The sequence below is a fragment of the Lathyrus oleraceus genome, chromosome 7 (assembly GCF_024323335.1).
Source record: "Lathyrus oleraceus cultivar Zhongwan6 chromosome 7, CAAS_Psat_ZW6_1.0, whole genome shotgun sequence".
Taxonomy (NCBI): domain Eukaryota; kingdom Viridiplantae; phylum Streptophyta; class Magnoliopsida; order Fabales; family Fabaceae; genus Lathyrus; species Lathyrus oleraceus.
In genome coordinates, this window is record NC_066585.1 from 64306179 (window position 1) to 64333285 (window position 27107).

The 27107-nt window shown below is 30.8% G+C and overlaps 1 protein-coding gene and 1 pseudogene across 1 annotated transcript; both read right to left on the reverse strand.

Moving 5' to 3' along the window:
• Positions 1-14994: 14994 nt before the first annotated feature.
• Positions 14995-15597, reverse strand: LOC127106561 (protein LURP-one-related 4). The gene has a single exon (XM_051043842.1). The coding sequence runs from the start codon at positions 15595-15597 to the stop codon at positions 14995-14997; it is 603 nt and encodes a 200-aa protein (XP_050899799.1).
• Positions 15598-20503: 4906 nt separating this feature from the next.
• Positions 20504-25157, reverse strand: LOC127102044 (uncharacterized; annotated as a pseudogene).
• Positions 25158-27107: the final 1950 nt, after the last annotated feature.

Below are 27107 nucleotides of genomic sequence, written 5' to 3' on the forward strand. Positions count from 1 at the left end.
TAAATCATAAATTTGTAATGCCTCAAGGCACGTATAAATGACTATTATAATTAAATAGATACATTCAACCGAGACAATAAAATTGTGTCTAATTACTTGAAAGAGATCAGTTCATATGTGGATTTGAATCACCAAAATAATTATTTAGTCGCAGTTAGATGCATTCACACAAGCTTATTGATAAATATATGCAACAGGTAGGATGAATATATTTTTTTAATGAAAATTTATGACGGATATTGAAGCAAAGTACAAATTAAACTCTTTTGTTGTATGCATAAATAAATAAATAAATAAATAAAACTAAGACATACACAATATTTCCCTGTTTAATTGAACAGGTGCCCCTAGGATTAAAATTATACCTAGCTATATTAGGCAGTATACGCTACTAAAACAATGTACAGGCCAAATCATTCGATAAGGATTGAATGGAAAACAAAATGAGGACATGGAGTTTGGACAGAAACGTGTTTGGTGCAAATGCAATTACGCTCTTATTGGTTCCATAAACTCAGCTTTAACTTATATAAGTTATATCCATTTTCTTATGGGTCTATGTGTGTATCTAGACTCTAGGGTGTACCAACGTAGGAGTACTGGTACAAAAGTCATATCTAAGTTAGAATATAGATTGAATAACTAAACTTTTATTGATTGGCTGATTTATGATTATATATAAATGTATGAGGAAACATAATCATTCACTTCACATACTAAGTTTGAGATTATAAACTATTGTGTGGGTGAATATGTCATCTCTAGTTTTTGATAAGTTTTGAATGAGACACAATAAGTTGAAGTTTTCTTCAAATTATATAAAAAACCGTTAGAGAATAATAAGGGTGAATAGTGTGAGGAAATTTTTTATTAGATAGAAATATAGAGACTTAAATATTTATAAATGAGATAATCCACACACCTATCATCTTAAGATTTTGGGTGAGTATATGATGTGTCTCTCACAAAAGTGTATTGCTCTTAAAGAAAAAACTCAAAGTATAAAATGTTCTCTCATGTTGATCCCCCGAGTTATAGACCCAACAATGGTATCATGGATCTTTGGTTCGAGTGAAGCGACCGACTCACTTATATAAAAATTAAGATTACCAAAATAAAGTCTATTGACAATATCTTTTATACAATATAGCGCTAAAAGTGATAAATGATAACGACAACCATCAATCAGAGTCTATTAAAGATTGTAGACAAAGTGAGAATTGGTCAAAATGAATATATTCAATCGAAAAGGAATTAAACTCACTTTACAAGTGATTCGATTTTGGACATGTAGTCCGAACACCTCAAAGTGTGAAACGAATGAGATATAAATTAGTTTTTGTGAACAAGCAAAATAAGAATGCTATAATTTGTTGCTTAATGATTTTCACAAAGACCTAAGATTCATTTTGATGAAACATATCCACATGTAGTGGATTCAATTCAATTTTTGATATTTAATTAGTCTTGTAGCACATGAAAGGCTTAATTTGAACATGATGGATATGGTAACAACTTATTTGTATGACTCACTTGATAGTGACATTTACATGAAACTCCCTATAGGGTTTAATATATTAGAGATACATAATTTTGAATATCGGGAAAGCTACTCAATCAAATTGAACAAGTCTTTTTTCGAGTTAAAACAATATGGATACATGTGATATAATTGTCTTTGTGAATATTTGCTAAGGGGGAGATATAAAAATAACTCCATATGTCTTTGTACTTTTTTGAAAAGATCTAGAAAATTATTTTCTATAATAGTTGTCTATGCATATAAAAATATTGGAACTCCTGAAGGGATTTCAAAAGCTATAAATCTCTTAAAGAACAGTTTGAGATAAATGACATAGAAAATGCAAAGTTATGTCTAGATTTACAAATTGAGCACTTGGACAATTTAATATTTCTACATTAAAAACGTTATATAGAAAATGTATTAAAACGTTCCTATATGGACATATATTGTATGTCGTGTACTGATCAATCTCCAATTCTCCTTATTTTCTGACACTCATTCGGCACCTTTGTAAGAAATCGGTAACACATTAGTTTACTTATTTTATTGTTTTGTTTATTTATTTATATGTTTGATATTGTTGTCTCTATTTGTTGAGTACATGTTATATGCATCACCATACTCCATTTTATGTCCTTTTGTGGTAGTTCTTTTGGGTTCAGGTATAAACAAGTGCACCAGAGGGATAGACAAGCAAAGCAGGTGTTCCGGGCCCGACAGGAGAAGAAAAATGGACTTACAGTAGCCCTGACACTGCCGCCCGTGTTGGCCAACATGGGTCGTGTCAGGAGAAGAGGCTTGAAAATGGAAAACAGGGAGCTGACACGGGTTCCCGTGTCAGCTGACACGACCCGTGTCAGCCTCCCTGAAGGGCGTGTTAAAGCTTAAGTGTTCCCAGAAGCCAACATGGCCAGGCGTGTTGCCTGACACAGCCAGTGTTGGCTTGGGCACTTGATTTTCCAAACTTTTGTTGTTTTTGGCACAGCTTATCCCGGAGGGCATTTTGGACTTTTACGCAAGGAAAATTGTCATCAGGAGCTATTTATAGTGGACAAATATTGTATGTTGTGTATCCTTATGATGTTAGATCATTGGATGTGTAGAAGATTCTTTTAGACCTCAAGAAGAGGATGAAAAACTAATTGGTTATGAAGTACCATATCTCAGTTTAATTCAAGCATTGATCTATCTTTCTAACTATACACACCATGATATATCAATTTATATTACTATATTAGCAAGATATATTTCTTCACCTACACAACGACATTGGAATGAAGTCAATCATATACAACGTTATCTTCGGGATAAATGTACAAGAGTTTGTTTTATTCCAAAGTATCCAAATTATAATAAATAGGTTATGGAGAAGCAGGTTACTTGTCAGATCCTCATAATGGTAGAAAGCACATATTATATGTTTAATTACGGTGGTACAATTATTTCACAGATACCTGTGAAACAAACCATAGCAACAACTTCATCTAATCATGATGAAATTTTTATCACTACATATGAGGGAAGTCGATAATGCATTTGGTTGAGATCCTTAATCCAACACGCACAAAAGGATTATGGTTTGGCTTGAAAAAGAAATACAACAATCATTGTGAAGATGCAACCTATGTAAACCATGCCATGGAAATGATAAGCTTTTGGCTATGACTCGGAGAAGAAGAAAGAAAGAATAACATGCATACAACAATGAAGAAAGTGGAAGGAAATGTATCGATAAATATTAATGAGTTACATGAGAATTGTGTTGCTTATATATCAAGGAATCTACAACTAGTTAACTAACTAGAGTGTAACTAGCTTAGAGATAGTTATTTCTGTTTTGGCTATTAGTTACATTAGCATGTCCATGTGTATCATTTACATTATCATCATTATCTCTATTATAATTAACAACCTCCCTCGAGCTGGAATGAATATCAATTACTCCAAGCTTGGCTTGAATAGTATATAAAGGACCCGGATGCAATAATTTGGTGAGAATATCAACTACTTGTTCTTTTATGGTGTCTGGCATGAGATGAATGGTGCCAACTATCATATGTTCTCTAGAAACTTGGAAATCGATCTCAATATGTTTAGTTCTCTCTTGAAACACTGGATTTGCAATTATATGCATGGTAGATTTATTGTCATAATAGACGATGATTGACATTGGATGAGGTATTTGAAAATCTTCAAGGAAGCAAAGGAGCCAAACACCTTCACATGTGGCTTGAGCTAAAGGGGTAGTATTGGTAATTTGGATCTCTCCCAACAGCAATAAGAAGAGTTCCTCCATACTTCGTCTTAAGATGACATCCATCAACTCCAATGAATGGTGTACAAGATATTATGAACCCCTTCTTAAGTCCATCAAAGTAAAAATAAAAACTTCCAAACTTTGGTTGTATTGTTGGTCTAACCCTTGCCACATTAATCTTGCAATTGTTCTCTTAATTAACCCTTCTTAACTATGTAGAATATCTCTATAGAAAGTTGTATTGTTTGGTTGCATCACCTTCAACCACAGATTTTGCAAGTTGCTTTGCTTTCCAAGCCCTACTCATAGATATCCCAACAGAAAAAGATATTCGAATCTCAGAAACGATATCACGAATCTTAATACTATCAGAAGATGACATCCTAGCCGCCACAACCTTGGCAACCCACTTGGATATGGCTGTACTGTTATTCAAAACCCTACCACACATGTGATTACCTACCCACCTCTTCATTCTATACGTGTGTTTATTCCCAACTTTACTTACAAGTGCCAAAAAAATAAGATTTACCCTTGCAAACTACCCTTACTCTAACTTTGTCATTTTTCACACAATTTATCTCTCTCACATTCAATACTGACCATTCAGTAATGGCTTCTTTAAATTCTTCAAGTGATCCAAATTCCAATCCTACCTTGAACTTGTAATTCTTGTTCAGCTCATTCATCTTAAACCTTGGATACTTTGGTTCCTTTTCATTATCAGAAGCATCAGAGTCACTACTACCAGGTTCATCACTACAATAGTTAGTTTCTAGATGCGTCTATGTTATCAACATCAAATGTTAGTTTCCTTGGAGTATCCATGTGCTGCCTAGCTATACTTTTTAACCACCCTCTTTTACCATCAATCTTGACTTGCTCATAAATATCATCATCCAACCCAAGAGCCCTTTCATCCTTAGTGTTATCAAATGATAAACCATGACCTTCAAAGTCAATATCATCACTACCATCACTACCATCAATACCTTCACCTATAACATTGTCTTCAACATTCACAACATCTTCACCTACAACATTATCTCTACCTTCAAGTCTTTCAACTCTTTCAACTCCTTCAACATTATGTACATCTTCAAATTTGATACCATCATTATGCTCATCGTAAATATCCACTTCAAAATTCATTTCAACGACATTTGTAAAAACAACTTAAATATCACTATCATTAACTATCCTAATGTACTTGTCATCTTCACTCTTATACCACCATAGCCAAAATTGGGAGTGTTCAAGGTGAGTTATCTATTTCACAATACCAATAGCTTCAAAGTAACTCCACTTACCAGGATCAATCTCTAGTAGATGTTCATGTCCCCCAATGTAAAATATTACACATTTCATAGCAAATCTACCCCCATAATGAAACTTTAATGTAAAACTCATTCTGGTAAGTTCTCGTGAAACACAATCTCTTAATGGCTCGATAGGATTCCTGTTCTAGTCGTCGTCGAATCTCATAGCTTGCATTCGTCGTTCGCCGTGATTTCCAATTCCTGTGTTTCTGAAAAACCCTAATTTGAAGGGACTTAAACAAAAAATATGAAGACTGGACATTTATAAGACTGAACACAAAATTAGAATTAATATAAAATATTTAGAAGGAAACGTATTATGCCATGTAACAAATTGGGAATTAATATAAACGGAAAATAAAAAATTCAGCTCAACTACGTTAGACACATAAGCATTTTTTAACAACAACTTGACGTTAGGGACTTAAAACAACAAGATTGGAACATATCACGATGCAATCCAAAGAAAAAAAAAGATTCAAGGATCAAATTAAAAAATACGCCAACTTATAGGGATCAATGATTATTTAAGCCTTAATTTTTTAATTAAAAATAACAACACATGTAAAGTGTTGTAGTAGGCCGTTTGAATTTTGAATTCACAAATAGGCAATACTTTGTGAAGTGTTGCAAAATACAAAACAATACAACCTTTGAAAATTGTTATTGTAGGCAAAATAATGCAGCATTTGAAAAGTCTTGTTCTAGACGAAAGAGTACAACATTTAGCAAAAATATTGCTGAAAGTCTGTGTTTTATCAAAAGTTGCACCCTTATGAAACAACATCAATCTGACTTATAATTTGAACATTCTGGATTTAGAAAAACATATTAAAAATGTCTATCTTCTTTATACAAAATTCTGGATTTCATATTCCCTAAATTTGAGTTTTCATCGATCTTGGACAAACTTGAGTATAAGATGAATTATCCTAGGTATTACTACGTAGAAACTCTAAGATAATCCGAGAGTGCTTAAAATATTATAAAAAAAGTGTTTCGTTTACGATTCTAGTCTCGATCCATTAAATTTACAATCATTTTTCCTAACAATTTTATAGTATTTTAAATAATGGCTACCGATATTTCATTTTCAAGCATCAAAGTGATTACTTACAAAATAATTGAATAAGAATCAATGTTATGGATCAAAATATTTTTTTTATTTTTTTTTATAAAAATTAAAGCACTATAAAAATCATAATATCAATTGACTAAACATAAACTTTCTATTCGTTGATATCAAAATATGATTATCGATATTATGATTTTTTGATAATGATTCATTGAATTAAAATAATTGCTTTTATATATATATATATATATATATATATATATATATATATATATATATATATATATATATATATATATATATATATATATATATATATATATATATATATATATATATATATATATATATATATATATATATATATAATTATTTGTTTTGTATGTATACGAAATAAATTAAGAAAAATGTTGTCTGTCGTAATGCATTTTCTACATTGTACTCATATCCCTTTCAATTAAAAAAATTGAATCACAGTACTAAATTTATATACAAGTTACGGTCAATTCTTTATATCTATACACCACCTATGTAATTTGAAATGTAATTTGGATTATTAATAAATTCTCTTTCTCTCCGAGTATAATTTTTTGAATTGAATGCATTCTGGTTTGAATATATACATTTCCTTATTTTGATAATGAATCGTAAATGTATATAATTAAAAACGAGTTTTCTGTATGATAAATATAAATAACTTGCATTGCTTACTATTGTGCCATGCTTATTGGTTTGGCAATTATTGTAGGATATCCATATAAAATGCATACTGGTTTGACAATTCTTACGACATATTCAAGGAAAAACAAATACAACATCTGATTGTTATTTTCAAAGATAGCGTTGGTAAGAACATGAATCAATTTTCAAATACATGGGTAGTTTGGTTGCAAAATTTTATTCGTTTTGTTCATTTTACGAAAATTAATTTATATAAAGGATAATTATTGTGCAACGATAAGTGAATTGGTTGAAGGTTAAATTGAAAGAAAAGAAAATTAAAATTTAGATATTTTACTAATCAAAGTAGTCAAATCTATTAGTTTATAATTTCAAATTTTATCATTCAATTTAAATTAAATAATACAATTGTAATTTGAAATTATTGATCAAAAAGTTGAATTTGTTAATCACATAAAAGTTTATAATTTCAAATTGTAGAATTGAATTTTAATTATGAACTTCATCTATTATTTAATTTTGAAGTGAAAAGTATTTTGTTTAATTTATAATTATTTGAGTTATAAATTTGTTAATCACTAAACTGATCAAATTTATTAAAATTCATATTTTCAATTATGCAATTAAATTTGGATTTATATTCTATGTGAATAATATGTTTGTGTTCAATTAGATTTATTATTAAGTCATATAAAGATTATCCAAAGATGATGACTTATATAGACTTTTGATTTTAGAGTTTAATATAATTATTGAATCCCAAAATATGGAATTATTTAAGAACCTTATCATGAAGGATAAGTAATAGAGTCTAAAAGACTAAGGATCTAGGAATGAACAAAAATAGTTCTCAACTTATTTCCTTTATCTCGTGGTAAGATGGTGAGAATTTTGTTTGGAAAATTCATATTATTCTTCAAGTTGAATATAATCCTAATACTTCAAAAGAAGGTGTTGATTATTTCGACACATATAACTAGAAGCAAGGACGACGACAATTGGAGTATCATTTGAAATAGTTTTTTTGGCATGAACTTATAGTTCATCAAATGGATGTTAAAATGAAATTTCAATATGGAGATCTCGTTGAGGAGATTTACATGGAGCAACCATAAGCCTATATGCATCCTGGTAATGAACAGAAGTTGTGGAAGCTTGTCAAATCCTTTTATGCATTAAAATAAGCACCAAAACAATAACATTAAAAGTTCGACTTTGTTGTTGCAAGATTCTCCAATTAATGGAGAGACACACAATTGGGGGGATTTTTCAATCATTATCAAAATAGAAATTCAAATATTTTGTCATCAAAAGAAGGAGATCGTTAGGAATACATCTTATATCTAGTTCAATTCTAATGAAGACAAATATTATCAAAGAAGAAAAGGATCAAAAGTGTCATACACATCAATGATGAAGTCGATCAAGAGAGTTTAACATAGAAATTCAAGTGAAGATTTGAGACAAGTGAACATAACTAAGGTGTTCATTGCAATTTATATTTTACTACTTTAAGTTACTCATAACTTCATCTCTAACTTCATCTAAAAACTTTCTTGCATCATCATGTATGATTATCTAAAAACCTTTTTCATCTAATTCTTGTTACAAGTGTTTGTACATAAAGTTGGGTGAGAATATTGTGATATTCATTTGTCTCCATATTGATTATATGATTGGTCGTTAGCAAAGTGATGAATGGAATTTTAGAAACGAAGAGATTTTTAACTTTCGCGTATCAAGATGAAAGATCTTATACTAGTTGACACAATTTTTGGGTCAAAGTAAAATGAAATAGTTGGAGTTATGAACTTAGTCAAAAACACTATTTTGAAAAAATGCTTGATAAGTTCAAAAACTTATGCTCTAAGGAAGTTACCACTTCATTTGATCCTAGTGTCAAACTTCAAAAGAATGATGGAAGAGTTATGGTTAAGTTGGAGTATGCAAGTGCATGCAATGTACTAGATCCGACATAATATTTGAAATTAGTAAAATGAGTAGATTTTACTAGTAATTCAAATGGTGAGAATCAGATATCAAACTATTGTATTAACTTGAATCACAAAACATTAAATGTTCACCACCGAACTTTAATTTATCCAAGGGAAGGGGAAAAAATCGAATAAAACCCTAATTATGCAATGTAAAAACAATACGAAGAGATATAAAGTTCGGGGGTTGGTTATACTAAGGGAATGTATTAACATCCTCAGTATCTACAGTATCCTATAGGAACCTTTTGAAAATATTTGTTTTATGTTATTATTTGTTTGCTATTATTTGGAAATGTTTTATTGGAAAGGACCTAAAGGTTTTATTAAGTTTGCTCGCCAAAACTTCACGGTCATGTGCCTACGTATCCTTATAAGGATGGAATCAGAGCAACCGTAGTTCACCTAACTAATGGTGAAAGAACACTTGGTAGTGATCAAGGTTCCAAAGGGGGAAGTAAGTGTTCATAACAAACATAATTAGAAGAGTTACAAACTCTTACTTAAATCTAAGTTGAAAGTGATAATAACTCTAACAAGGTCAAAGGGAAACTAGGGATTGCTAAACTACATATGACATTAAGTCAATAAAGAGGTCTTTCCCTTGGATTTAGGAAAAAAGATAAACAAAATATAAGCAAGATGAAGAATATGTTCAAGCATGACATCAGCAAATATAAGCACATGATAAAGAAGATGTTCAAGCATGACATCAACAAAGATAAACAAATGGTAAAGAAGATGTTCAAGCATGACATCAACAAGGACAAACAAATATGAAGAAGATGTTCAAACATTAAATCCACAAAGATAAGCAAATGAAGAAGATGTTCATACATGACATCAACAAATATAAGCACATGATAAAGAAGATGTTCAAGCATGACATCAACAAAGATAAACAAATGGTAAACAAGATGTTCAAGCATGACATCAACAATGACAAACAAGGATGAAGAAGATGTTCAAACATGACATCCACAAAGATAATCAAATGAAGAAGATGTTCAAGCATGACATCAACAAATATATGGAAGCATGATCATAACAATATCAAGCATGTTATGTAAACACATATGTACAACATGTGAACATGAACAAAGATACAATAACATCAATCAAAGATGTATAAAGTTAACATGAATATGAATGAAATGGGTATATCATCATGAAGAAACAAATATGAATGACATAAAAAAACATGAACATGTATATGGATGTCATAATAAGTATGAATGAACATGTATATGCATGAAGTAAGACATGGTTTAGACATAACATCAACTTAATCGTGAAAACAAGTTAAGGTATTCAAGACATGCATGTTAAGATTTAATATGATCACAATCAAAGGTTCAACATCATACAAAAAGTTTGAACATGTAAGCATACAAGTCATACAAAGACATGTTATTACAAGTTTAAAGCATTTGTAAACACATAAACAAAGACAAACACAAGGGAACACATGCACACAAAGGTCCAGCAAGACATGAAATAATGACATGTGAATCATGGATCAATGGAAAAATAAGCACGCAAAAGTTCATGGCATATTAAAAAAAGTTCAAAGCACATAAACCTGTAAACATACATTAAAGTAAGTCAAAAATTAGGTAAAAATCAAGAGGCACATATTAACAACATCAAAAAAAGTTCATATATGATGCACAACATTCATACAAGTCATGGTGATCAAGAAAAATTAAAGTATCAACCAAAGAAGGTCATTTGAAATCCTAAAACAATCATAAAAAGGTACCAACTTTAGACAAGTATAAGTCTATGCAAAATAAATAAATGCTGGAATTTATTTTCATCATCATAAAATAGACAAAATTATGAATACATAGCAAAAAGAGTGGGTCAAAAAGGCTTAGGGATCATCAAGTTATGAGTCTTTGAAGTTATGAAAAATAACAAAAATAAATAGGCAAAAAAACAATGAATAGAAATGGGTCTGGAGCAAGCAGGATTCAAATCCCAGACCTCTTACACACTTAAAGCCTTAACACACACACTCTAACCGCTGGGGTGATGATACATCCATTAAATTATTTACAAACATTAATATATACAATAAAACGATTCCAAAAACTGGAAAATGACACTAATTCATCATCTTCTTCCTCGTGTTCTTGCATATTTCTTTTAATTTTTTCTCAAAACTTCAAACAACCATAACTCTCTCAATTTTGCATGAAATTAAAAATCGTAAGAACCTAAATTGCTCTATTTTTCGCAAGGAATCTAATGGTATCATTATATCATCCTAAAACTCAATGTATAAAGTGTTCCAATGCAAAAACCAGAGTTGCACTTTTAATTTCCAAAAAATAAAATTTCAATGCATGAGCATGTTATAATGCATACAGTAGCAAGCATACAACAAACACATTATGTACTATATTTTTACTTCAATAAATATTCAAGAATGATGCATGAACAAGAGTTTCAAGTGTAAGTGCACTTACCTATTGGAGAAAGTCCAATGCTTCTTCTTAGCTACTACATAGATAAGAGAAAGATTCTACCAGCCTTGTTGGTCCTTGAGGATAGTGTTTGAACAATGAGAATGGCCAGAAACAACTTGTATCATCTCACACAAATGTTCTTGCAAAATGAAGAAGTGAAATGGTGAATGATAAAATAGAGGTTACAAAACTTGTTCAAGTGATTAAACAAGCTCTAAATGGTGTCTAGAGATGATTTGTGGTATTTGTTTGGAAGGTACACGTGGAGAATAAGTTTGGTTAGAGAACTTGCAAAAATAGTGTGTTTTTGCAAATTCTAATGGAACTGGAGTTTGATGAAGTGTTGAAGGGTAATTGTTGTGTGTTTTTAGGCTTAAGGGATCCCTCTATTTATAGGAAAAGAGTGAGGATTGGAACTGATTAGAAACAAAAGTTGTGAAGTTATGGTTTTGGTTGAGAATGAATGAGAAGTTTGCATGAATAGTTGAGTTTCAAGGAGTTTGTCATATTTTCCTAGCCTCTAAAAGGTTGCTTCTGATCTCTTAAGATTGTTTGTGATCTTTAGGGACAAGTTTCAAGGGTGAAAGAGTGAGTTGTTGACATAAAGCTTACTTTATCAAAGTAGTAATGTGACCTTTTGCAAATTCACACATAAATGGTATAATGCAATGGACAAAACCTCAACTCCTTGTGTAATGTACTTAGGATTCATATAAACATATGATTATGAATAGATTTATACACAAGAGGACCTGCAATCAAGATATTTTTACATTTGAAATGGTTTTCCTCCAAAAATTCATCATGAACATGACTTGAAATTCAAGTTTGAAACCCCAACTTCCCATTTTCGAAACTCATATCTCATACATGGGAAAAGAATGTACTTGTACTTTTTAAAAAGCCCCAGACATTCTATACAACTTTCATGTTTTGAGTTTTTTCTGAATCAAAATGGATCATGATGAAAATTGGCTGTAAAGTTTATCACTTTTTAGGGATCAAAGTTGTCTTAAATTTTTCTTAAGTGTTTCAACTTGAGACACCAACTTTATAGCCTCATAAATCAAAATCCTTGCACTTTTATGGAATCAACCCTCTAGGACAAAGTTGAAGTATGAAACAAGAGATTTCATTTGAGATTTGTAGCAAAGAAAATGGCTGCTTAGATTGGAAGTTATGGCTTGAGAAAGTAGTGCACTTGAACATGAAACTTGGATACTTAGTGAAATTTTCAATGTTTTCAAGATTGCCCTTTTTGCAAGTAACCTCATTTATCTTCATTTTTCTTGATCAAATTCATCAATTAAGCATATACTCATGAAATTTAACTTGATAAGTTCATATTTGATCATAAATCTCAAAAGTCAAAGGTTTGACTTTGTAGTGCACTGATTGTGTATCAGATGAATTTGAATTTCTTGATCTTCAATGAATTCAAACTCTTGAGCCAATTGAACATCAGGGATGGGCCCTAAGATTTACTTTAGTGTGTTTAGTTATGTCTCAAGGCTTGAGATTATGTCTTGATCAAAATTCTCAGATGAAATTGAATGTTGTTGAGAAACCCTAATTAGTGAACCAGATGAAAGTGAAGCTTGATGCACTTCTGATTAGGCCATAATACCCTTATTTGTTGATGAAGAGAGATCTCTTGAGTGTATGAAAACTTGATTTATTGATGATTAATCCAAAACTTTGATTGATCAATCCTTTGAGCTCTTTGAGGGAAACCCTAATTCACATATGAAACAAAGCAGGCATATCTTGATCTTGAGGTTTGCTATGCATGAATGATGTCTAGGCTGAAAATGATAATGAAATCTAGAGGTAAAATTTGGGGTGTGACAGAAGAGTTAGGGTTAAATTGGAGTATGCAAGTGCATGCAATGTACTAGATCCGACATAATATTTGAAATTAGTAAAATGAGTAGATTTTACTAGTAATTCAAATGGTGAGCACTAGAAGGTCATCATTAGGATTTTCGGCTATCTTACGAAAACCATTAATTTTTTTCTCCATTATGATAGATTTTCTGTCATATTAGAAGGATATACCAATGCGAGTTGGATATCGAGTGTTGAATATCATTAATCTTCATTTTGGTGGATATTTACACTAGTTGGGGATGCAACTTTTTGGAAGAGAAATAAATAATGGATCACTCTCTCAACCATAGAATCCGAGCTCGAGACTCTTACTTCCGCTGGTGAAGAAGATGAATGGTTGAGGGACCTTCTGTTAGAAGTTTTATTGGCTACAGACAATGTTTCAAAGGTGTTGATACATTGCGGTAGTCAAGCATTTTTGCCTAAAGCATACAAAAAGTGTATAATAGAACATCTAGGAAAATATGACTTAGATATTTTTTCGTGATAAAATTGATTAAGGATTTAATCATTTCATTCACGTATATGCGATCGAGTTATAATTTGCTTGACCCATTTACTAAGCCACTGGCCAGAGATTTAGTAAAGACCATCTTGGGAGGTATGAGATTGAAACTATTTGAATAAGGGTTCTAACAACGATAGCAACCCAATCTGAAGTTAACAGACCTTAACCTAAGATTCAATGGGTAACAACAAGTAGTTGATTTGGATGTACGCGCATCATTTTGTGATAATGTTGACTATTACATATTAAGGGTTAAGTTTTTTCAAACTCTTAATAAAGTTCTATATCGAGGATATGTTGACTATTACATATTTAAAATGAACTTCACCTATATGAATTTTGAGATGGTTTCATCTCAAACTGAGAGTTGAAGTTTCTCTCATGAAAAATTTACGAAAACAGGAAAAACACACATCCAAACATAGTGCTAGGCGAGAGATGTAGGCGAAGAACCATTAAAGAATGCGTATAAGGTAACGTCGATATAATCACAATGGATAAAGGTTCAAAGCATAACTACCTAACATTTCGATTAAACTTTACATTATCCTTACTAAGGTTAAGTTTAAATCGAAAGATACTTAACTGTGTTAACATTATTTTACTGTCTTTTTCTGTAATTGGTCTTGTCATTATTAGAACAGGTGGATGATTGTTGTAAATTATTAAGAATTAATAATCTTGAGTGTGTTACAAAATGACAAGAAAATATGCAACCGAAGGTTAATTTTTTAATTCAGAAATAGGCAACACTTGTGAAGTGTTGTAGTAGACAGTTTTTATTTTGAATTCAGAAATAGGCAACACTTCGTAAAGTGTTGCAGAATATGAAACAATACAACCTCTGGAAATTTTGTTGTAGACGAAAACGTGCAACATTTGAAAACTGTTGTTGTAGGCGAAATAATGCATCATTTAGCAAAAGTGTTGTTAAAAGTATGTATTTCGTCAAGGGTCGCAACCTTATGAAACAACATCAGTTTGACCTATAAATTGAATATTCCAGATTTAAAAAAACACATTTAAAAAGCCTATCTTCTTTACACAAAATTTTGGATTTCATCTTCCCTACATTCGTTTTCATCGGTCTTGTGCAAACTCGAATATAGACTGAATTATCATAGGTATTCCTGCGTAGAAATTCTAAGACAATCTGAGAGTGTTTGAAATACTATAAAAAAAATGATTCGACCAAGATTTTAGTATAGATCCATTAAATTTACAATCATTTTTTTCAAACAACTCAACCAAACACAAAATACAAAATTAATTTACATTAAGCCACACATCAATCCATACACTATAATCAAAGCCATTATAAGGGAATGATCCGTTCCAGCTGCCAAATCCAAAGTTAGAACATCATTACTCAAAACAATCCCTGAACAAGACTCTTTTTGCTTTGCCTCTGCTATCATTTCTCCATTTTTGTTTATTATCCGAAAACCAAATGATTTTCCAATACTCATTCTTTCTATCCACAAATTTAGGGACCCAACTTTAATCTCACATGCTGTTTTCCCAGTGAGACATCTTTTAACTTGAAACCATGGTTGCTCCTCATGACTTCTAGAATCAGAATTGTTGCAGTATTTGTGACCTTCCCAACATCCAAAAGCTAGTAATCTCTTTTTGATGGTGCAGACAACATTTCCTTGTAGATTCATGAGATTAACTTCTCTTCCACCCTTTCTATCATAGTTATCAACTCTATAAACTATGCTACCATTTGAATCATAGACAGTGCAACCATTAGAGTGAAGAACGAGTGATTTCATCCATACGGTATATCTCTCTCTTTTATTAAGACATTTATCATCATGAGACTGAGATGATGTTGTAGGTTCTTGTTTTTGAGGATGAACTTTGGCCATTATCTTTTGTTGTTTGATTGTAATAATCGAGATGGAGCTTATAAGTTATAATGACTTTTGCTGTATGTGCCGCAGCTTATTTATATGGCTACTCTATTACAGGTCCTACGTACTAACTTGGCTTTTTCTTGGAAGCACCTTTTGGAGATTCTTCACTTTACGATTATGATATTGATATCACTCGTGGAAAAAGTGCTTTAATTTACTTAATTAATAACTGAAATAAAAAAGTCTAACTAACGTGGTTCAATCTAATTTTTAGATTTTTTTAGTAAACCATGTTCCCTGGCACAATTATTGAGACTTGAGAGTTTTTTTTTTTAGATTTTGTTAGGGTTTGTTAATTCTTCTTTTGGTTACGATACTATAATAGTAATAAATTTAAACTATAAAAAAAATTATAATATAATAATTTAAAGTAAAGATTAGTGGAAATTAATTCAGGGACTATGTGTATCGAGCACTAATCTACCTTTGTATCAATAAATTAACTCTTAAAAAGAACACTGATGTAATAAATAGTAGGAGGCTGTTTAGAAAAGCACATTAAAAAAAGTGAAAATTGGCACATCTAATACTATTTTAACTTTTACTTAAAATATATATGTTTTCATGTTGAAATAAGTAGAACCCATTTTTAAAAAATAAGTAAATTCAAAGTCATTAAATTAAAAATAATAAAATTTCTAACAAACTGACATTACTTGTTATTAAGCTCCCTCCAATATAATCCAAGACATTAGATCAAAAGTTAGAAGTTATAATCAAATCATGAGTTTACATATACTTGTAGAGTTAGATAAACCGTTTATGGTTACGGGAAGAAATCAAATATTATTGTTTCATAATTTTGAAAATTAGCTAAACAGAAGAAATTATCGGGTCAAGTCGTATAATAAGTCTCTCTTTAAAACGTTTCGCGACATTGCTCAAAATTATGTAAAGCAGTCGAACTACCGCACCGCCTTAAGTTAAAACAACTCAGATCTATATTGTACGGTTACTATTTGCACAATAGATAATCGGTCTAGACATACACCACCCGATGGTCCAAAGACCATTCGAATATGGTATAAATACCACTCGTAGTATCTGGTATAAAGATCAGTCGTAATAATCTCTTAAACCACGAGAGATTCTAATAATTTTCCAAAGAGAATTCAATAATAATCATTTGACCACTCAAAATGATTTTTCAAACAAAGAGAAATTCGAATAATTCTCTAAAGAGAATCCAAAAATTATCCTTGATAATTTCTAAACTCAAAGAGGAGAAATTAACATTATTCTTTAAAGAGAATTCAAGAAAATACTTAGAAAACTCAACGAGTAGAAAGAAATGAGGAGAAGTTGGCGATTCGACAATTCGAAAGACAGAGATTTATGAGAGTGAGGAAGGAAAAACTCAAGATACGTTTTTTGTGTGTTTTAGAATGAAACAAGAAATTTTCTTATATAATGAAGTGAGGAAGAAAATATGTATCACCTAAGCAATGTGGGACTAAGGAATTTTTTCAACTAACACACAATGTGAGACTTGACTTAAGGAAAATTTTCAAATTCATCTCCCTATATTTGAATATTGACATAATGTTCCAATAATCCCCCACTTGAATTTAAAGAAGTGTTACATAAGTATCGTCAAACATTTCTAAGATTGTGCATAAACAAAGGTGTCTATGACTTAAACCTTTGCGTAGCAAGTAGAATTCCGATTCAACAAGAGTGACACAACTGTCTTGAACTCTATCTCAGACATCAAACTCATGCACACATTTTTCTTAAGGTGTATTCTAATAGCATGTGCTTTAACGTGTATCCCAATTTAGTGAAGACTCTAGGAATTTTGCCTTGCAATCCCATAGGAACCGACCTAAGTTCCATAATCACATAAGTGAGTCTATCAAGAGTACTCATGTAGCATAGGTACTCACTCATACAAAATATATATACCCATTAAATATATTTCTTGGGATCTCCAGTCATTTAGGTAGGGTTACCATCATGAGAAACTCATTTTTCTATAGGCATTAGTCTCATCTTTTTTGATGTATTCTGGAATTTCTCTTTCATCAAAGGATCTACTAAATTTACATCAGTGCGTACATGATCACTCTTACAGCTCCTTTAGAGATACAATCTCTAACATTGATGTATTTTCTTCTAATTTGATGTCTTTTACCATTATAATAATGGTTCTAAATTTTTCAATAGTCGCGGTACTATCGCAATGGATCAATACAGCTGACATAAATTTTTCCAACAAAGGGATCTCAGCTAGCAAGCATCCTAACCAATTTGTTTCTTCATTAGCAGTCGCTAATGCTATCATCTTAGACTCCATCGTAAACTATATTGTATATAGTCACTAGTTACTTTAGAATCATCTAATAAGATATTCCAATATGCATCATTGTATCCTTCAAGTACAACTGGAAATCTCTGATAATGCAAACCAAGATTCACAGTCTTTTTAAGATACTGCATCACTCGCCAAATAGATTGCCAATGCTCATTACTCGGTATATTAGTAAACTTGCACAACAACCCTACGACATATGCAATGTCAATTCTAGTACAATCAGATGCATACGTAAGACTGCCAATGATGCTCGCATATTCTATTTGTCTGACACTTTCACTAGTGTTCTTAAACAGTTTCACACTTGGATTGCATGGAGTGCACACATATTTACAGTCAAAGTAATTATATTTCTTTGAGATCTTCTCCATATAGTGTGATTGATCCAAAGAAATTCTTTTTTCAGATCTCGTGATCTTGATACCAAGAATCACGATCACTTCTCTGAGGACTTTCATATCAAAGTTGTTGCACAACAATGATTTCACATCATTAACGGACTGAATGTTTGATCAAAATATGAGTAAATCCTCTACATAGACACATATGATTGTGCAAATGAAATTCTTAGATTTGTAATAAATGCATTTGTCACTTTCATTCACTTTGTATCCATTCGATATCATTAAGTTATCAAACTTCTCATGTCATTGCGTTAGACCTTGTTTTAGACCATACAAAGACTTAACTAACTTATAGACCTTGTTTTCTTGCCCATGAATTATAAACCCTTCCAGTTGGTCCATATAGATTTCTTCTTCTAAGTCACCGTTTAAAAAAAAATTGTTTTAACATCCATTTGGTGTACTATTAAGTTATAAATAACATCCATTGAAATAAGTATCCTAATGGATGTAATTCAAGTATTTGAGAAAAAGTATCGAAGAAATATATATTTTCTCTTTTCCTAAAACCTTTAGCTACAAGGCGAGCTTCATACTTATCAATTGTTCCATCAGGTTTTAGTTTCTTTTCAAAACAAATTTACAAACGATTGGTTGACAACCATGAGGCTAGTCTACTAAGTGCAAGGCGATGTTAGATTCCAGAGAATCTATCTTTTCATAAATAGCTTCTTGCCACAAATCTGCATCCAGAAAGACAAGGCTTCTTGAAGATTCATTGGATCTTCTTCTACATTATAAGTCACATAATCAGGCTCATAGTCTTTAGAAACTCTTACTATTTTACTTTGTCGAAGTTCTATTTCTACTATGTTGTTTCTTTCAGTGCTTCTTATCACATGAATATGATTTGATTCAGTGCCTCCACTATTTCTCAATTTGAAAGGAAATTTATCTTTATAGAACTAAACATCATTTGATTCTATGACCACTTTAGCATTTAGGTCATGATACTTATATGCTTTATTGTTTACGACATTATCCAATGAATAAACATTCATAGGCTCTATTTACGAGTTGACTAGCTTCGGATCCAGAATTCTGACATAAGCCAGGCAATCCCAAGTTCGTAAACAAGACAAGGTTGGTTGTCTTTTCTTTAATACTAGTAAAGGACCCGTGCGTTCGCACGGGTCGCGCAAGTGCAATAATTTATTTAAAAAAAATATATATAATATATTTTTTGTTTATATATATATATATATATATATATATATATATATATATATATATATATATATATAATATATATATATATATATATATATATATATATATATATATATATATATATATATATATATATATATATATGGTTGGATCAACGTACACAAATTTATTGCATAAGAGTTTTTTTTAATGTAATGGATGTTAAATGATCAATAAATGGGTTCAAAAAATTTCCACAAATAACTTTTTCCAGTTTGGGACATAATAAAGTAAAACATTATTAATTTATAGTAATATAATTTGCTTAATTTTTTTGTATACTATATTAAAGAAATAATCAAAAAATATAATACAAAAATATTTTTACAATTTATTGGTATATTGATATATAATAAACATTCCATTGTTAATGTTATGAATAAACATTCCATTTATCATTGAGATTTTGGACATAAGAAATAAAAATATATTTATTTAGTAATGGATGAAATTTTCCAATCTGTTACTAATTTGAGGTATAAAAGCGCAAATATTAACCTTCATAATAAATGATTATTTAACCAAAATACATAAACCATGTAAAAGAAATACCAGAACCTCATTTGTTTTAAAATATAGTAATGAATACTACCAAATATTGAAATTAATTGCAATTGATACAGTAAGGTTTAATGCAACAAAAGATATTGAAACAAAAGGTTCACAATTTTAGTTAACATTGTGAGAAATAAGTCCAGCAACAAAAATGATTTAACTTCGTACAATTCTTTGGTCCTTAAAAAACTGGGTTTATACAAAACTTGCCCGCAACCTTTTAGGAAGTGATGATTCATTACCCTGTAAAAAACAATTACATCCATATAAACAAATGTTAAAACACAATGTATATTTTATACAACTCATTCAATAAAATTCTAATAATAAACAACGATATTTGTTGATATAATATAACTAATGAAAAACTTACGTTCTATAAGTTTTCAAAAACTTCTTTGAACACGACGTTTGTTGTAGAATTCAATGGATGGTTATCCTTGTCATGAATTAATATCTTAAGCCATTTTTTGCTTTTGACCCTTGATATTGCAACATATAGTTGACCATGACTAAATACACTTCTAGGCAAATACAATCCAACATAATCCAATGACTGACCTTGAGATTTGTTAATTGTCATAGCATAACATATAGTTATGGGAAATTGCCTTCTAGTCATTTTGAATGGCCACGGAGATTGTGTTGGAGTCATATCCATTCTTGGAATATAGATAACCCCTCCAATATTCTTTCCAGATATAATCTTTGCCTCGATAACGTGGTTTGCCAATCTTGTAACTATAAGCCTTGTTCCATTGCAGAGACCTTCAAATTGATCAATGTTTCGAAGCAACATAATAGGGGTCCCAATCTTCAATTTAATCATGTGGTTAGGTAGACCGGAAGTTGTAAGTGTATTCAAAAATTCCGGGGTCAAAACATCAAAAGCTTCATTTCCTTCACCGTCAAAAGTGTCTACAGAATCTGAACTTAAATATTCCTTTTCTTCACCTTTGGGAAAAATTTTGAAATTTTATTATTATAAATCTATGTTAGTACATATAAATATATGAATGTATCTATAAATATGTTTACAATGGATAACACATACCTGGTATGAATCCCAAAACGTATTGATTTATGATGTCAACCGTTTCAATTGTTCCTGCCAATATAGCTCTTGATTGCAAAAATTCTGGATTCTTGTAATTGTTAAGAAAATTCATATATGTTTCACTAACAATGGCTTCTAGTGGATCATCATAGTTAGAAATTAAGAAATCAGTTGGAATAGGAATATCGACTTGAATTCCATTCTTAAGAACTGTATGTCCATTGTCCATTCTTCTATATACCGGAAACCCATCTTGATCAACAATTGTTTCAGGCTGAAACTGTTTTGGAAAATATTTAGAACATTTTCCATCTTTCATGCACGGTGAAGATAGATTTGCAAATCCACACGGGCCATAAATCATGTGAGTTTTAACCAAATTATACAACTCTTCATTGGTATCTTGGTCAAGTATTTCAGCTGAAATAATGCGATCAATATCACTTGGAGTTGGATATTTGTTAGATGGATGGAGGAAAATTAAGATGTGAGCATGTGGTAATCCTCTCTTTTGAAACTCAATTGTATACATATCTATAAAAATAAATATATAAAATATATACAATAGTCAGCACACGAATGATAAATTTGAAAATAACAATACGATTAATTGAATATGGAATAAGTTACTCACATGCAAGAACTTTCCCCAATAGACTTTTCTTTGTGAGATCAGACAAAAGCTCATCAAATTTCATTTTAAAGACTCTTGAAATGATGTCAGGACGATCTGATGCTTTTAGATGAACAGAACCAAGCAAACGCTGAATTTCAGGCCAGTTGGGGTTACATGTGAATGTAATGAAAAGATCTGGAAATCCGACATAGCTGCATATTGCCATTCCGTCAAAGTATAGTTGATCCATATATCTACGACTACCAACGAATTAAGAAGGTAGCACAACCCTCTTACCTGTGTTTGACCCGTGCGTTTCTCCATTTGAATTATATTCATTCAAATTGTGATACTTGCCAACCCTCAGTTTTGACTGATTCTTTCGAAGCCACCTAAGTCTTTCTGATTCCATCATTGTAAAACCATCTACCAAAAATTGTTGATAAAGTCTCCTTGATCGCAACAATGTTTGTGCTTCATTAGATCTTGATTGAATTCTAAAGGCCAACCACTCTCTTATTGTAAGTCGATTTCGCTTTGTTGCTTCTTCCCAAGGAATATCTTTATTGTTCTGTTCTGACTGTGTTATGTCTATGAAGTGGCGAATATTTGTCCCTTTATCACGGTGCCTCACATTAGGTCTATATCCATCCTCACCATATGGAAATAATAATGGGTACTGAAATCCTAAATAACTGGTATGATACTCATCTATCCTTTGAAGTTCGCCACATTGTTTTTGCACTATAATGTCTCTTTTTCTGCAGAGTCGACATCTCCAACAATTAAAGCAGCTACTTCGGATACAGTTGGTTGATTATATATCCTTCCATCATTTCTTCGTTCAGATATTAAACGAAGTTTTAAATCAAAAACACCTTCTTCACAAAGTCTGTCCCTTGCCATGCGAAATGATTGTGCATGAACATTATGTTCATATAACATTTCAGATAGTTTTCTCACAATATTAACATCAACTCCACTTTTTGACCTATAATGAAAAGAGTTGAAACAGTTTATTGCAAGTTTCTTAAATAAATAAATTTAAAGTTTGGAAAATAATAGATATCTAACCTGAATCCATGCATTCTGTTTTCAATTTCATTCTCAGTGTCATAAACATATAGTTGTGCAAATCGTGGATTTTGACCTGGCATCGGTAACATGCTTCCTATTCGGTGACATGATTGACCTTAGATACGAAAATTGGGATGGCATCTACCGTTGTTAAATCGATTGTCCACTTTCGCACCGGGAGATGTAAATGCAAACATAACGTTGTACATTCGAATTTGTTGTTGAAAATTTTTTGATTCACATGATTCGTTGTCAAACAACAGATGTTGTAGAACTTTAGGAGCGGGTTTTAACAAAGGTAACTGAACTTTTCCTGATCCACAACACATGGAAAATTTAGGATTGGACGCATGACGACATTTGTTTTTCCTTTCCGAATACCACATATTTGCACCACAATATTGACATTCAATGACAGGATCCCCTATATCATAATACCCTCCTGATCATCAATAGTATTTAATTCATATGTTAAATGAGTTGTATTTCATAATAATAAAATATTATTTATAGTAAATCATTTTAAAATACCTGATGTAATTTCAAAAGTTTCCATAGCATCTGTTCCATTAAACATTTCATCTTCATCAAACCTTGAATTTGTTGCTGAACTGTAACCTTTTGACATAACATTTATTGTGTTAAGAATATTGTAATATTCTATGACATATCATAAACAAATTAACTCAAATGAAAAATAATTAAGAATATACCGTCAGATTCATCATTCATATTATCGTCTCCACTATCAGATGCAAAAAGCTCATTGAGTTGCAATTCTGGTATTGGATCTTGGTTTGATGTTGTTGCAGCAAATGTATTGTCAAACCTCTTAGATAAGTTAACTCCTAATTTGGTAATGTTTCTGCTTGATATCCTTTTTGATCTGATATTATTATTGGTACTTGGCTTAGTCTTTAAGGACGAATAAAGTTGACGACTTACTTCAACGTTGGCTACACCACGACCGTCATTTAGTATGTTTGGCGAAAGTTCTGATAGTGGTATCCTCAAAGCTGTTGAGTCATTGTCGTGTCTTTTATCAAATGTACCGTTTTCTTTTAGAGCAGTTTTCAACCTCTTACATAATGATTTTTAAAAAATATATATATATGAATCCAAACAGAATATTGTACCTGGAATTAATTTAAAATTGTATTTTAGTAATCTTATAGGGGAATGAAATAAATTTGTTAGATTTCAAAAAAATTAATATTATATTATTCAAATTTGGTTTCTATCTTTATTGAAAAGTATGATAGATATAAGTTTGATGTGATGTTAAAGTAGAACATTAATGATGGTTACTTTTGGGAAAGTTTGCTTCAAATATAAGCAAAAAATATTGAAGTGAAAGGTGTGGATATACTGATTTTTTAGGGTTGAAACACGTGTATTGGAAGTTGCATATCTGTATCCATTACATTTAAAATGGTATAATATTGTCAGTGGTTTTGGAATAGTGGTTTTGGAATATTTTGAGTTATTAAGTGGGTAAATGGGATTAATAATGATGATAATAAATATTAATAAATAACAATATTAATAATAATAATAATATCAATTTATTCAATTAAATAAAACCCTAATTTTCATCAGAAAGACCACTTAAAAAATCAGTATATTTATTATTAAAAAAATTCATTTTGTCATTTAAAGAAAATCAAGTAACGATAATATTTGGCAAAAAAACTACAATAATAATTAATTTGATTTCAGAATATTGATTTTATTTTGGAATGATAAGATAGGTAATTTATTTTATCACATTTTAATAGTATAAATTACTAATTTATTTATTCTATAAAAATATTAATTAATATTTATATTAATAAATAATTTTTAAATAAACTTCTAAAAAATTCCAATAAAATAATTAATTAATTAATTAAAAAATAATAAATAATCATAGTCATCATTGTCAACTGATCAAAAATATATTTAATTATAGTCATCATTGTCAACTTATCAAAAAATAATAAATAATCATAGTCATCATTAAATAGAGTTTAGTACGAAATTACTTATAGGAACATGAAATTAGCTGTATTATGGATTGTAATTAGGGTAATTAAGTAATTATGGTGGTAAGTAACTTTTATATATTAAAAGTAGATATCATAAAGAGAGATCTTACTTTTTGACTTGAGAACTCTATTCAGAAGATAACAAACAGTCAACAAAATTTCCCCCCACCAGAGATGCAACACCAGAATTCAACGTAATAGCAACAACTAGTTCAGTAAGAGTTTTATTCTTTTTATCTGTCTTCCCATTCATTTCAAGAGAATATGATGCAGTCGTTTCATGTACAATTCAATGTTATTTATAAAATTCATTAAATAAACTGAAATAATATCCAGTTCCCTTATCACAACGAATTCTCTTAATCTTGTTACTAAATTGAATTTCAATTTCATTCATAAAAGTCTTAAACATAGTAGTTTCATAAAAATATCATTTTTAGAGATTGTGTACAGATTTACCCCAATAGACTGACTAAACCATGCCTTATTCAGAAGAAAACCAGAAACAAGATTCATTATAATCTCTAAAGTATACATGACATCCTTCAAGATTACAGTTTTTTCAGAGGTAGACTTTGTTCCACTTCTCCAATACCGACAATATTAGTGGTGTGGGAAACTCCCAACAACACTTTCTCATTCGTGTATGTTTTAAACATTGCACGATCATAACAGACATGACGAGAGGAGCCAATGTCTAACCATTAACCATCAGAATCACCAATCACATTGATTTTAGTGATCAAAGCAATAAATTTCTCATCATTCAGGTTAACATGTGCATTAGGGGTATCACGAGATTTAAGCCTGATCTTACATTTTTTAATCATATGACCTAGTTTTTCATAATTTAATTAAGAGAAAACATCATTTCCATTTCGTTATGGTGGTGGTTGTTTCCTATCAATTAGAGTAATTGGGGCCCTTGAAGGGTTCTCATTCTTAATTCAGTTCACAACATTGTGGTTCTGATTCTTTAATTATTTGCCAAATGGCTTCAGAACTACACCGAATTTCTTTTTGTTGTTTGAAATGACCCGTACTTTACCCTTTGATCGTGTTTCTAAGATTATTCTTCAGGAAAATAATTGGACTCTCAATTAAAAATTCTTTTATTTTGCAACAAAGCATAATTTTAAAAAAATTCAAACTATGGGGCAATTTGTCAATAATAAAGGAAATTTAAAATGGTTCATCTAAACACATACCATTGGTATGATCTCATAACCAATATTTTGAAGTTCATGACATTGAGTCTCCACAAATCTTTCATCTATACCATTGGATACTTGAGATAGTGACTACTTGCATATCCTTTGCACCAACTTCTTCATGTCACACTTGTTTTTCAAGGCATCCCAAACCTATTTTGCAGTATCGCAACTACTGTAATAATCACAGATCATCTGCGAGTCCATTCAGAATATGATTTTGAAATCATTCTCTTTTGATAAGGTGATTTCTTTTCTGAGCTGTAAATGTTCGCTTTAATATATCCAGCATATTCAGCTTCAATACTATTATGTCCTCCATCTAAATCCACATTTTGTTTTACCATTAATTTTTTCCGTAGCCATGACAGTTTGGAAGGTCTTAAAATTGTTGTTGAACGGTTTTGAAAACTAGCCCAGAAGAAATTACCGGGTCGAGTCGCGTACTAGGTCGCTCTCTTTAAGACGTTTCGCAGAACTTCCCAAAGTTATTCAAAGCAGTTAAACTACCGCACCGCCTTCAGGACAAAATATCTCAATTCTATATTGTATGATTACTACTTGCGCAATAGATAATCGGTCTATAAATACACCATATGATGGTACAAAGACCATTCAAATATGATATAAATAACACTTGTATTATCTAGTATAATGACCAATAGTAATAATCTCTAAAACCACGAGAGATTCCAATAATTCTCCAAAGAGAATTCAATAATGGTCATTTGACCACTCAAAATTATTTCTCAAACAAAGAGAAATTCGAAAAATTATCTAAAGAGAATCCAAAACTTATACTTGATAATTTCTCAACTCATATGAGGAGAAATTAACATTATTCTCTAAAGAGAATTCAAGAAAATACTCGGAAAATTCAACGAGTAGAAAGAAAGGGGGAGAAGTTAGCGCTTCGACAATTCAAAAGACGTAAAGTTTCTAAAATAAGGAAGGAAAAACTAAAAATAAGTTTTTGATGTGTTTTAGAATGA

Bases quoted from the DNA above. Each gene is read 5' to 3' on its own strand.
- LOC127106561 (XM_051043842.1), bottom strand. From the start codon at position 15,597: ATGGCCAAAGTTCATCCTCAAAAACAAGAACCTACAACATCATCTCAG.